Source organism: Balaenoptera musculus, chromosome 10 (assembly GCF_009873245.2).
Source record: "Balaenoptera musculus isolate JJ_BM4_2016_0621 chromosome 10, mBalMus1.pri.v3, whole genome shotgun sequence".
NCBI lineage: Eukaryota > Metazoa > Chordata > Mammalia > Artiodactyla > Balaenopteridae > Balaenoptera > Balaenoptera musculus.
This window is the reverse complement of record NC_045794.1, coordinates 58978538-58993754: the sequence shown is the minus strand read 5'-3', so window position 1 is coordinate 58993754 and position 15217 is coordinate 58978538. Positions and strand designations below refer to the sequence as shown.

The window sequence follows — 15217 nt, the reverse complement described above, 5'->3', positions numbered from 1 at the left end:
ATGTTTGTTACATAATGAAAAATGAGTGCGTCAATATAGATTAATGCCTGGAAATATTTTGTAAATTAGGGGCCCTAAAAATGCCAGCAAAATGCTTAACCACTAATAGAATAATATCATTTTGTTGTGAGAAGCCAAATCATTTTCAGGCCTAGGAAGTGATATAAACCATCATCTCTCAGAAGAAGCCAAAGGTTCCAAGAAAAGTACCTTATGGTCTTAAAAAGTAAGACAAAGAAACACGGAGAGTTTTTATTTTTAATTAGTCATCTCCAACATTGTATTGTGTTTAACGTCCTTCACATTGGACTGATCGAGTGGATAGTCGGGAAGAGAATGTAACTAATGCCAAGTTTTGCTCTTTAGGAGCAATCAAACTAACCTTCTCTTTAATCAGAAAACTTGGGAAATAAATAATAAATAGATGAAAATATCGCACCATCACCACAAGCACCACTACAACCAAAAGTACAGAAATATTTTTTTTAAAGCACTTATCTTCCAAGCAAAGCTGAGAAGCTTAGGGAAAGAACAGAACTTAACTGAGCAGAAAGATACTCAAATTCTAAATAAAAATAAATAGCTACTGTAAATCTAAGCAAATATTAGAGAACATGTTTGATCCATGTAATATAAAAATAATAATAGGTAGCTAAATTTTCTTCCTGTTCCATTATTTGGCTAATCCTCTGAGGCTTACTATGCTAAATTTTATTTTCCAAACATATCTATGAATATGAACAGTCTGATTGAGATTATGGATCTGTGCTGTTGAGCTACTGCATAAACAAAACAACTTCTGACAGAGGCATGGTTGGTCAACTAAGAGCAAAAAAAAAAAAATTCCTCAATCTACCCACACCTTCTAACTGAAACCACCACACTAAAGATAAAATACAGTGTGTATAAGAAGCTGATATATAGCAGGTCTCTGCTAATAAGCCATGAGGTTTATTCCATAGAAATTAGCAAAATGAATGTCTCATTTTGGGTACTTGATAATTCTTTGAATGAATTAATTAAACAGAATGAATGAAATGTATAACTGAATGGAATGGCAAAAAAGTGGCAGCAATCCATCAAACTAGTTTATATAAAATTAATGTTAACAGCACTCAGGAAAGACATCATTGAACTATAAAAATCTTGAGAAGAGAAAATTTTAAATGATTAAAGGAGTTAATTGGACACAGGTGGATTTGAAGTAGGTTCTTAGAGAAAGAAAGCATCCCCACATATCTTCATTTTTAAAGACAAATATGACAAAGATAACACTCCAATCATTAGAAAGAATTTTATTTCATTCGTCCCAGGGAAAGGTAAAAAGCTAAAAATATAAATAGTTTCAAAAGGGGCTTACTTAAATCTGTGAACGGTAGATCCACAGAGGTTATTCAGCTCAGTGTCAAAACATGTTCTACCCCAAATCATCTTTTTGGATTCATGGTTGAAGAGAGCTGCCTGAGTGGTGGCCTGTATGGTAGTCTAGACATTACCACACTCTCAGACTCTTAAGAAAAATGACAGCAAAGATGCCTACTCTCAAGATACCTATCAGAATGTCTTACTCTATTTCACAGCGAATTAGCATATGTAAAGTGTTTAATGGTACACAGTAAATGCTACGTAAGTCTTTATTATTGCAAGTGTTACTGGAGTAATTGAAGCAAAATCTTCATCAACCTCAAATTATTGCTTTTTGCTTTCTCTTGACAGGAAGCTCCTTTATATTTTTTGACTCATATAACTTGAACTCACTACTTTCATTTATCACATCCTTGTCTAGCAACATCTGAAGAGTGTTAAAGTAACCTTGATGAAATGGAAAAAAAAAAGTCCCATAAAGTGTTATGGACTGAGACCGTCACTCCTTGCTTAGAAATGAGTGTGTTCTAGTATCTTTTAAAGCATAGAGCTGCCTGGTTAAGGATGATTAATAATTAGAAAATTAATGAATTATTCTTTGGTTGCCCTCTTAGTCCCCAGCTTTCCTTTTTGGTTGTGTTCATGTTACAGATTTTGCAAAGCAAATTCTCTTTAACATATCTGAGATGATACTGAATGATATCAAGTGTTGAACAATTCATGTTATCATAAGAAGATAAACGTTTTTACCAAGCGTGGTAAAAGGGACAGATTAAACTGGTATAATCTGCTATTGCAAATCACAAGTATTTGAGAACAATGATGTCTAACAGAACATTTCATCATTTTGATATAAATTTTTGGCATCATCAATTTTTTTGTTTATCAAGTGATGTCTGACCATTTTTAGCAAGTTGGAATATTTTGCTTGCAAACTGCTCTTACCTAAAAAGGGAATGAATGGGTTAACTTTTCCTACATTATTTCTAGATGTGAGAAAGGACAGCCTTGCATTATTGTTAGGCTCCAGGTTCAGAAGAGTTTTCTTCCTAGGAAGTGTCTAATCCTGTCAATTTATTGGTTGCTTTTGAAATTCCTAAGGAAATGCAGAAAGACCTTGACACCATGCAAACCTGAACACAGTCTTCGGAAGAAATACTTTATTCTGAAGGGAATGCTCATTTATTTTTTATCTCCAAGTTTAAAATATACAAAACCTGAAACACTTAGTGTCTTTCTGAATATAAATGGCTTTTTAAAAAGTCATCCTTTAAGAACATACATGAAATTTCAATTTGCAGCTTTGTTTTAAATTTTAAAAATTCACATAGTAAAAAAAAAAAAAAAAAAATGAGGTAATGTGACTAAGAAGAACCTCCTAGACACGTACCTGAATGTATAGAAGTATATGTGAATATATGTGAATATGAATGAATTATGTTTGCTTTTTCTTCCCTTTCTAAAGATATCTTACTTAATAAAACCTGATCTTCCATTTGAAGCAGTAAATGAAGCAGATTTACATTTTCTGAGACTTAACACACCTTGATAACAAGCTTTTCAAGTTTCAATTTCCCAAACAACTGTGAAGCCAACAATGTCTTGATTCTTATATAAGAACTGTAAGTGTAGACAAAACAAATGTATGAATATATCAGAAATACTTCAACTGTTGTTTTATCCTCAAAAATATATTTGTGCCATAAAATTTCTAAGTCAGTTAATGTGCATCAACAGTTAACAAATGACTGGCCTTATTCATTATAATAGATATTCATAACAGGGTTACCAGAGCGTCAGTAAGATTGCTTGTATAAAGCACAGAGTCCTAAAATGAGAAAATATTAACCCAATTAGTTATTGTATTAGCCTTAGTGAGAATTATTTTAACACGCTAGTATAACAGGTGCACTTCCTGTTTTCACTGTTCTTCTTTGCTAGAAATTCTTGGTATCTCTTCAGTCACCATTAGTTAGAACCCAAGTCTCTGGGCTGATTCTTAACATGGACATCCTTTTTTGGATTATCCTAATTTGTATACTCTGAGTGTTAGTCTCATTCTCAATGCATTGGGCCTATGCACCTCAGAACTCCTCCTATATTTACTCAGAATTCAGACCTGAATTCTATGAGACCCTTTCCTCTAATGGTACCAGCTGCTGTTCTCTTTGCAGCTCTTACTTCCCCTGTGGACTTTCTTTGTGTTTGTTATAGGCCTATTGTCCACCAAAGCCCCAAACTTTTCTAACAACTAATGATAAGGAAAAAGCAACCCATTCTCCCAGAATAGAAGGCTACAGCTCCCCAGATCCTCTCAAATGAGAAAAAAATTTTTTTCTCTTCTTTAAAAAACAAAAGTTGATTTTTTCAGCACAAAGAGAAATGACTTGCAGAGGGGTTTGGAGGGAAGAGTAAAGGGAAAGCATAAAGAAGAAGTCTATTTTGAAGACCGTGACCCCCAGGAGACCCAAGCGAGCACTCCTACTTTTCTTCTAGTCTTTCAATGTAAATGTCACTTTTAAGCTACTGAGAAGGATCAAAAATACCACAGACCCTTGGGACTAGCCATAAGAAGCTTTTAAAAGGTTCACATTCAATATGTCAGTCATCTGAGAATAAAATATCATCTACCAGTTGAAAACAATTGGATCACCTTCTAATTTACTGATTTCTCAGGAGTAGAATACTATATGTGGATTTTTTTATCATAATAGACAATATACAACTCTATGGAAAATCACATATATATGATGTATGTGTATATACATATACACATTTATTTGGTATTCAGTATTTATAAAGTAAGATTCTAAAATAAATATTTAATTTCCAAATGGTCTATCTTTGACACCATAGCCCTCCTGGGCAAATATATTTTGATATTGATGAATCATAGGCAATAGTACCAATGTACCAACTACTGTTGAAATGTATATTAACTAACTTTGAAAAGCATGTGAAAGCTTTTTTCCCTACAGACATTAAATCAAAGATGGACTTAAGACATGAATAGCTGAACAAGTAAAATATTAACCAAAACAATTTTTTCTCTCTCTAATTTTCTATTTTTCCTTCTCTTGAGTAGTAGAGTGTTTATTATTGTTTAGAATAATTAAGCAGTATATCTTTACATTTAAACTGGAAAAAAAATTGAATTCAATAAACTCTGTATCTATTTCAGTTTACCAATGATTTTCTCAACTTCTTTTTGAATAAAAACAAAATAATCTAAGAAGTAAAGGTAATTTTATTGCAATGCCTATTAAATTTAGCAGGCAATTTTTGTTGGAGCACATTAAAATGATACTGAGTCTAATGGCAGAATTCACTTTTACTATTTTAGTCCTGCCCATGATAAAAACAATTGAGAACATTTATCAAAGTTTTGGGCAATACACTTTGAGATATCCTAAGTATTTAGCATAATGAAGTTTAGTTGCACAATTCTCTATTAATAGTAATCTTTATGCCCAGGTATGTGCCCTCATAAAAATTTAGGAAGAATTCCCAGTCTGCAGAATTTATCAGTGCATAAAGTTATTGCTGTGTAAACCTCCTTAGCATCCCAAATTATTTAATAAAAGAACATACACTCATGTTGAATAATTCTCATTATAGCAAGTACGTCCTTACAAGGCTACATTCAGGAAATTAAAGGTTACACCTATCATATAGATACAAATTATAGTAAAGACTTGTGCAATATGCCCAAGGGATATGATTTTGCCTGCATCGGCATCAGGTCTGTAAAATAAGGAGTTCTTCATGGTATCATTTTACTATTCATCCTTTTCCTGTATTAAAGCTCTTTTATCATAGACTTTTTCAAATTTAAATGATAAAGAATTGTTGAAGAATAGTAACTAGGCAGCATGAGTCTCTTCTTTTCTCTCTTTGGATGGCCATCAACAGCATACTCTAACTTAATCATCCAATAATGTTGTCATTAACAACCAACTTTTATCAAATAACATCAAGCAAAAGGACTACTCAACCTATGAAATCTAACCCCAGCCCTGAGCTGAAGAAGTTGCTTCTGTTGATCTTGACACTTCTGTTTGATGAATGAAACATGATATAAGGCTTATGTTCCTATAGAATAGTCCATATTGCCAATATAGATAAGCATTGATTTGGGGAGACTGAGTCTAGATACAAAGATTACAGAAAACTTTTTGTAATCTATACATAATTGTTAGAAATCTAGGGTGTCAAAACAGATTACTAGGGTTGGAAATGTTAGGGTGTTTATACATAAAATCAATGCCCCTTTGTAATGGAGCATTTATTATTTTCCAGGTCCATGTTACCTACTCACATTTGTATAGCGGTTCATGCATTTCAAAGACCTCGAAAGTTATTTTATCTTCACAAAAATTATGTGTGCTTACCAAGTCAGTATAATAGCCCCCATTTCTCAACTATTAAGGGTGAGTCAAAGAAGTGAAATGCCTTTCTTGGAATCTGAATTTCTTCTTGCCTATCCATTTCCTGACCTTATATCAAACTACCTGTAAAGGCCCGTATCTATAAAATTGTATAGTTGATCAGTTTATTGGGGAACAAAATTTCATAGTAGTTTTTATTCCATGTAGTGTTTTTAATGTAAAAACTGATTGATTATTGCTTTAGCAGAAACTGACTGTAAACACATGCACACACATATATACAACCTAAGATTTTACTAACAGTTAAGCAGGCTACACAAGTATACTATCCTAAATCAGAACCAGAGCTTCCTTAACAATACAGTGTAATTCTGGGCTTCCTTATTGCTATTCCATCAAAGGTAGACTGTCATAGTAATCTCCCTAGCAAACTGAAATTGTATTTCAGTGCTTGAGCCTTGGTGTCTAAAAATAATTAAAGCACTGTTTTTGAGATTAGACGCAAAAGAGGTCAGCTTCCTGAATTTCTTTACTTCTGACACAAGCCTGACTTCTGGTTTTTCTAATTTAGGCAAAGTTCTAGTGAAGCCCAAGCCTTGTTCTCCTAGGTCAGTTTTTGTGCTTATCACAACAGTAAGAGCTACTGCTAACACAGCCATCACTCTTGTTCTTTCTAGTATTTCTTTCACTCTTTTGCTGATGCCATTATGAAAAATAGTGCTGACACAGCCTTAAAGTCACTTAATATCGCTTCTTACTTATGTGGCTAACTTAGTCCTAAAATGTTGTTTGCAAAGAAGATATTAATGATCCTTGGAGGAGAATTTGTTTAGAGTCTCTTCTTATAGGTTTTATAAATTTAGTGTATTGAGGTACTCTACAACCTAAATTGAAAAAACTACTAAAAAAGCAAAAGCAGCCAATGATCAGACAGTATTTGTAATCTTTAAAATCCGAACATAAGGAGACATAATAATAAAACCTGTTTTCACTATTGCCTAATTAATTGTGATGGGCCTTATTCTTTCATTTCTTAGTTTAATCCATCATTAATTCCTATTTTTGATGATAACATATGGATTAATATCCTACCAGCCCAAGATTTTTATACTTCCAGTGCATGGTATGTATTCTGTTAAGGACAAAGTCTCAGATGTGTTATTTATACTCTATATTCATTTTCAATATTTCTTATAAAAATGTTCTCCATTTATAACTTAACTGATAAAGATAATGAAGGAATATACAAAATTATTCAAAGACAAAATCCAGTATGAGGACATTGAACCTTCGGATTCACTGCCATGCTAAAACCGTCAAAAGCTGTCAGTTTTCACCTCTAGTATAATTCTGTTGATTCCTTTTTAACCTAAGATGTATTTTTATAATGATGAATAGAAAGGATTTTGTCATAGAAAGCTGAATGAGCTGAAAAAAATGAAAAAGCTTACCTACATGAGTAACATGCCATTTGTAATACTAAGATCTTTTAATATTGAAACATAATAGAATTATAAATCAGTAATAATCCACAGCATAGTGAAAATTAAATGATAATTTTAAACAAATTTGGTTGAAAGTCAACTAAAACCCAAAATATATTTTTATGAATATTTCAATATCCTTAAAATTTCAGTTTTCAAATTTCATATTTGTTTAAAAATTAATTAATATTGATGGTATTGATGATTTTTCTTCAAAGTTCTTTAAAGGCATTTTTAATTAATTTTAATGCCATAATAAAACAGTTCAAATAAGATTTTTTAAATTGTATAATATATACATGCATACCTAGATACGTAAGGCTAAGTAAAATTAACTCACACCTTTGTGCAAATGAACCATGTTGCCTTTATAAAATATAAGCAAAACTGGATAATTCAAACATATCAATATGATATTACAATTGTAACATTTCTTCTGAGATATGTAAGATCACCTTTCTTACTCAGCAGGAGTTGGCTGAATTTATGGTAGAGAAGTTATATCATGACTTACAGACATCTTTATATTTTACCTTGGTTTAAATACTATTCAGATCATACTTGTAATCATGACAGATAACTAGATAATCACATAATAATTTAAACATCAAAAAAGAGTGGTGTGAAATAAATATATATAATCATTCATGCTATGTCACAGGTGAAAGCTTTTGAGCTTCTGGAAGTTGACAAATGTCAGTACTTTGCAACTTTTACATAGTGCCACTTAAAATAAATTTAAAATTCAAGTTCCCAAACAACATATACCCTGGGTTCTACTCCATAATAACAGAGTCACTTACTGATTAATGGAAGCTTATACCAAATGAAAAACTTACATTAAATGACATATAAAAATCATACCCTCCCTCCACTTTTTCTTCTAGGATGTTCTAGAACATCACTGCTTAAGGTACAACAAATCCTACTTCAGGTCAGACGTACAGGTATGGGTATAATGTGTACAACTCTTTGTAGTAACCTCTTACTAAATCATTTAATCCTAAAGTAAAAACAGCAATAATGCATCAAAAATTTTAGCTAATTTTTGAGTTCATCACATTGAAGAAATATTAAGTTCTCATTTTTCTATATATTGAAACATCCTATACACTTAAAATATAACTTATTGATTACTGTTACCTTCTCTATTTTAAGGGATAATTTATCTTTGTTATCAAATACTGCAATCTAAAATATTTCTAGTTAGAAAACTTGTACCATTTTGAAATCAGCGTATAACCAATCAGATTCTATTTAGTTCTAATAAACAAAAATCTTTTGGAATACTACTGTTTACATTTTGGGTTACTTTTCCTTTATTGGATAGCTAATTTTTTTTTTTCATGCATCGGTTGGTATTTTCAGTCACGTCTGATGATAAGATAAGCCCAATGTAACACAGGATCAACCTTTCACTTAGAGTTCCAAACAATTAAAAAGTGCACTTACCATGTTCCAGCCGGGGTAGAGGTAGTCTGTACCAACAAACTCAAAGTAGTGAGCAAATCCCTCCTTCAGCCACACGTCTTCCCACCACACAGGAGTCACGAGGTCACCAAACCACTGCCGTGACAAATGAATGGGCATCAGATAAAATCGCATCTATCCCAGAATTATTTTATCTAAAATTAAATGTATTAAACTATGATTATCACAACTGGAATTCATTCCCCAATTGATTTTGTGATCTTAAAATACGTTGTGGCAACACCATTGATTTATTTGACTACTTGGATGACACTAATTTTCTATAAATGCATTCAGGGAAGAACAAAAATAAAATGTTCAAGGAACACAACAAGAAAATTTAACCTGGAGAAGAAAGGGCTCAGGGTAAAAAAACTGACAACAGCTGTCTTCAAATATTTGAAGACCTAGTATATAGAAGAAGAAAAGGCTTGGGTCTTATGGCCCTACAGGGGACAAATCAGTACTAATGGATGGAAATTAGGGTTGTAGATTGGTAGACATTGCTAAAAATGCAGGAGACCCTCTAACAGACTGAAATGGATGAAGATGGAAAATACTACCTCGAGAAGTGGTGAGCTCATCACAGGAAGTACTGAAGCAGCGCCTTCCAGTGGCAGAGGCAATTCACAGACGACATCGGCTGATTGAAGGAACTAATAAGGGCTTTAAGGTGCTCGTGCACACCTGACTCTCCATGATTCTATGATAATGAGGGTTGGACCAAAAAAATCTCTAAGATCCCTTCAGGAAAATAATGTTGTAATTTATAATTGGTGTTTTGATTAGATCAGGATACATTACTCTGAAATCCTTGCTGAGTTCACCAAAGCTTAAAGGAATTCTTTTTTCATTAAAAAACAAAACAAACAAACAAAAAACATTATATGCGGGAACTATCCTACAGACTTGGGATTTAATGATGAAAAGTCAGACGATGTCCCTTCTCAGGCAGCTGACACTTTATTGTGGAGGAAGGGACAATGAGGTGAGATAGAAAATAAAAAATAAGCAAATGAACAATACAATTTCAGATCTTATTAAAGTGCGATAGGAATGGGGGACGGGTCACTTTAGACTGTAAAAACAAAAAGATTCTCTCTAAGCAGATGACATTTGAGCTCAGACTTTAATGATAAGGAGCCATGAGAAAGCCTTAGGCAAGAGGATTATAGGCATTTGTAAGTAACCCTTAGTGTGAAGACTCTAAGTGGGAGTGAGTTATTTAAGAAGCAGAAGGAAAAGGCAGTCAGACAAGTATCAGATCATAGCTTTACAGCTTTAGGAGCTAGAGGAAAAAGCTTGGCAGCTGAGCATTTCAATATTAATAAAGTATCACTTACTCAAGAGGATCTCTAATAGAAATACAAATAAGAGATAACTCTGAATATGCTGATGGCCACAAAACAAATGATATTTAAAACATTTTCTGTTCTTGATCAGAAAGTAATGTTTCTTCTCCCTTAAATTGAAAGCCTGTCTTAAGAATTGTGGCAATAAATAGGTGAGGAGAAACGGTAATGTAGAAAATAATTTGGCAATGATAGTGGAAATTATTATGTGTTTCTCCCAGCTTCTGGCTCATTTCCTCATAGTAAGTAGCCGAGCACTACTAAGCTAGAACAAGAAAGTAACTGAGAATCTGGAACAAATGAAATCCAGTTCTAGAAACAATTATCAGTGTGTTCTTATTTCAACAGAACTCTACATGTAACTCGTTTCTAGGAACGTTCAAAAAGGACATTGATTTGCATCAAAGAATTGTATGTTTAGCTGGAAACCATTTTTAGCACAATAGAGGAGCCCTGGTTATCTCTGCAATGGATCCCCTTAAGTCTCTGCAGCAAGGAACACATGCCCAAGCTGACCAGCATGACAGGTACAAACATCTACAGGTTCACTGCAAAAGGCTGACATATAGGTAAGTGGTCATATGGCCTAGAACAATTTATCATGAAGTCCCTATTCATGTATTATCATTTAGCTGTTCAGCCTCTTTTACTGACAACGTTTTCCACCTCACTCTTTCTTAAGGTTTTCAAGCTTTTTAAAAAGATTTTGGGTTGGTAACAAATTGAAGTTGTACAGTATCACACTGAGATTTCTGGTGTTTCCACTTAAAAACTATCCATAGTTTCTGGTAATCAGGACAAGGATCGCTTTTTATTAGCACGAACGTTTATTTTCAGTTATTTTTTTCACTAGAATCGAGATTCTAATAAGCATTGTGAAATCTCTGTAATATCTTCTGCTCATTGTAAGAAAGTGCATAAAATCAAAATGAAATTAATTTTATTTTAGCTTCACGATAAAGCTGGCTAATTTACATACGAATTTCTAAACATGCCAAGACAAAAAAATATCAATCATTTGAGAACAAAGAGGCTGTCACGGAGTTAGTGAAAGACTTCCTAAGTGTCTGTGTGATGGGAGAAGGGGAATAACAAATTGATTTCAGCAAAAGCAAATTTTGACATGTACACAAAACACAGCTGCATCTTTCAGCAATGCAATAAATCATTGCCATCACTGCACTCACCATATATACACACCAATAATCACAAGAAAATAGAGCAAGGTTGACAAAGAATAGTGAGTGGATAGGGTCTCCAAAGAGGCTGCTGGGTAGCAGTGCCATCTCACTCCTCCACTAAACTGAATGACAGTTACTGATTCAATATGATCCGTGTGTTTGCTTTCGCTTGTGCCGTCATTTGAGAAGGACAACCTATCTTCCAAAAAGAACTACACGGTGCTCTACACAATTAAAACTTAATTGGGAGGAGAATAACTTAGCTCCTAATCTAAGAATCTGAAATCATTCTACGTTCTCGATAGTTTGCAATTATACTTACACCTGATCCTTTTTCTCATACCTGGTGACATATCTCATGAACAATGACCATGGTGACATCCAGCAAATAAGAAATAGATGAAACACTGGGATCCAGCAGTATTCTTTGTTCCACAAAAATACTTAGTCCCCAGTTCTCCATAGCAGCATACGGGTGCTTAGGCACAGCTAAAAGATCTAGAAATAGAATAAAACAATTCCAAAGGCTTTAACAAACATGTCAGATTCTAAATTCATATCCGACAAAAGTCCAGAAATCCTAATTAGAAGAAATACTTGCTCTTTCTCAGTAATTTTTTTTTTCTAAATTAAACTACCTGCCATTTCTACGTGACAGCAGAAATATAGGCTATCACTGTCAATGCTGGCCATATCCATCTATCACAGTTCATTTTCAGACCCAGTGCGGTAGGAGGTTGGAAGTATCAGCACCAGTATTGATGGGCCTATCCTAATAAGTTGCAGAAAGTCAAGGAAACCAAATGCAGCGGCAATCTACAGAGTCAAAAGGCATTGTGCCTTCTAATGAAAATATATTCAGCTCAGTGCAGTAAATGCTGTACTCTTGATTTTACCTCAATATTGTTCAAAAGAAAACATCTCACATCAGTTTAAAAATCTGATATGTCATATTTCTAATTGCTTAATTCTAATGTATTTTTTGAGTTCTGTTAAAAATAAAATATTACATGTAAATATAGCTCAGATAGAGAAAACTAAAAAAGTAGATGTAGTGTCAAAAGGACTATTGAGGGAACCTGCAGACTCTGGTTCTGGTCCTGCCTCCACCATTAATTAAATATATGACATCAGTAAATCACTTTAATTTCTCAAGACCACAATTCTCTCACCTATAAAATAAGGTTATTGGACGTCATGATCTCTAAAATCCCTTCCAGCTCCGAAAATCTATGATTAGATGATTCTAAGATTTGTGCTTATTTTAAAAGGTTGTAGAGGTATTATCAACGTTTGCTTAAGGTGACACAGTAAGTACATGCTTTGATGCACTCCCTCTGCTCAAACACATAGCAATGATAAGTAAAATATTAAAAGGAAAAACTGCAAATCATCTCCAGGCTTGAAAATAAACCTCTATAAACCTCTCCATGGACCAGAAATGGTACATAAATGCAAAGCAGTGATTGCATGTGAAGCCACGGGCAGTGGCATTTGGGAACTGGATCCAGCAGGGTCCACCGGAGCCAAAGGCATCTAAGCCAAGCTGACAACTTGTTGCCAGGGGCTGAGGTAGGGCATGCACGTGCAGAAGGACTGAATATAGCTGGTGCTCAATGCTGCTTGGGAAAGCTAGAAGGCGGCAATGTAAGGATTCGAACCCAGGCAACCTGGCTCCACTTCCCCATGTAAACCCTGGACTAACTCCCTAGGATGCTAAGAAAATAATGGTACAAAAATGTTTGCTGCAGTATTCTTCGTAAGAGTGAAAAGAGAAAACTACAAGCCTTCCACCAAGATAATTGACAAAGAAACTGTGAAATAATTCTAAAAAGGAATACCATACAACCACTGAAATAGTCTTACCACTAGATTCTAACACTACACGTATCAACACGGATAATCTGAAAAACATAATGTTGAGGGAACAAATAAGGTGTAGGATGACCCTTACCATATACTACTTAAAAACAAGCAGAATAGTACCATAGATTGCAAATGGATACTCACACATTCACACATATACTCAGACAGATAGTCATGGTAAAATGCACACACAATCACACACATATAGGAATGATAAACACCGGATTCAGAATTATGATTGCTTCAGAAAAGAAAGAAGGAAGAAGGAATGAGGGACAGTCTCTTAGGTTCCTGGAGCCAATTTCAACATGTGTGCATGTGGGGTGGGGACGTGGGAGGGTTTGTCCCACACCATCTATAAGTAATTCTTGGATTCCAACAGAGTGACCCAGTATTCAACTCAATTCCAATACCATCTACCCAAAGAATCAGATTCCACAGGTTAAGGGTTCAGTCCTACAACACTGCACTCTCCATCCCTACTTCAAAAGCCAGTCCCAAGCCCAGGTTGTTACCTGTGCTTCTGACCTATGGACTAAAGATAAGTCAAGTATGGCCCCTGTATCCACTACATGGAAACATGACAGCTTAACAGAAAAAATAAATAAAGAATAAAAAGTCTTGTGAAAGAGAGAGAAAACAGATTTAGTTGGAGAAGTTCTTGAAAGAGATAGTATCTGGGTTGGACTTCCAAAGATAAATAGGATTTCGACAGGCAGACAGAGGTACTATATGCATTCATTTATACAAGTATGTATTTATTGAGCATCTCTTTTGCTCAATACAAGCATTGTTTGTTCTGTCATCCAAGCTCCTTGCTCCCTGCTCTCATGGCACTTATATTTATTTGTGGGTGTGTGTAGGAAGAGGAGGTTAATTAACAAGTAATAAATGAATGAAAGAAATTTAGTAAATGATAAATGCTACCAAAAAATAATAGAGTAAGACAGTGATTGACTGGTAGGGTGAAATGGGTGGAGTGTGGTCAAAGCAGGCATCTCTAAGGTAATCACATCTCACCTGAGATGTGAATAATGGTTGAAGCTAGCTGTCTGAAGATCTGTGGAAGTATTGATATATTGTTCTAAGAGGGGACAAAAAATGCACAGGCCCTAGGGAGGAAATGACACTAGCATATTGGACAGAATGAAGGTTGGTGTGGCTGAAGCATATAAAGGAGAATAATATAGATGTGAGAATTATACAGAGTGCAAGTACATAACAAATAGACATACTTCTGCTTAAGATTTTACCTTGAGACCTTCCTTAAATATGAATAAACTAGGCAATAGAACAACATTGCGCCAACTCTGCCTGCCACCAGCAGATGGCAATAGCAGTAGCAGGTCTGGGGCCATTTACTTGTAGGAACACGGGGACTTATGAACAAGCCTGTTGCAAAACAGAGGCACTTCTGTTTGCTGGAGTTCTCCAAGAGCCGAGAGTAGTCAGGTCCCCAAGACTAAGTCAACAAATCAGGCCTCACACTGGGATATGGAGTGGCTCAAACGGCACGGAGAGAAAATTCCAGGCATGGGCCAGAGGCGAGTCTAAGAGTTTGGAATAAAGAAGGTACAGCCAGGGGCAGTCATCAGACAGCAAAAACCTGACTAGCAGCCTAAGCAGGTGTGGTGAGGGGGCAGCTGAAGGTTGGTGCCAACGATCTCAGGCAATGGTGACCTAAGTAGGCAGCTGGTGACAGGTTGGTTTCCAGAGGTCTAGGGGCAGAGAAGTCAGACCTGAGTAACAAAGCTGTACTTCAACCAGACAAAGACTCTTGAGCAAATGGAGTCAGATTCAGATAAAATGATTGAGAACAGAGTAAAACACAGAGGGATCAAGCACAGGAGGCAGCTTCTCAGATGCTCACAGGCTTTACAATAGATACAGGGAACCATGTCTATGGCTGGCAGAAGGGAAAAAAAGAAAATTTTAAAAATTAGATTACGCTACTACAGACATAATAACCTTCTATCAAAGTACTGAAGAAACTTGGATTTTGTTCTAACAACTACTGAGGGATAATTTAACTGTGTCTCTCTGCTCTATACTTTTATCTCATGAACAGTTCTATATTTTAAGAACACCTTCAGGAAGCATATATCCACATA

General features: G+C 34.8%; 1 protein-coding gene across 1 annotated transcript in view; it reads right to left on the bottom strand.

Moving 5' to 3' along the window:
* The window catches only part of TRHDE (thyrotropin releasing hormone degrading enzyme), a 404783-nt gene that overhangs the window by 173062 nt on the left and 216504 nt on the right, over nt 1-15217 (bottom strand). Inside the window, exons 4-5 of the mRNA XM_036867190.1 lie at nt 11584-11738; nt 8690-8803 (exon numbers count right to left, since the gene is read on the bottom strand). Of these exons, the coding sequence (XP_036723085.1) occupies nt 8690-8803; nt 11584-11738 (269 nt within the window). The remainder of the gene's footprint in view (nt 1-8689; nt 8804-11583; nt 11739-15217) is intronic.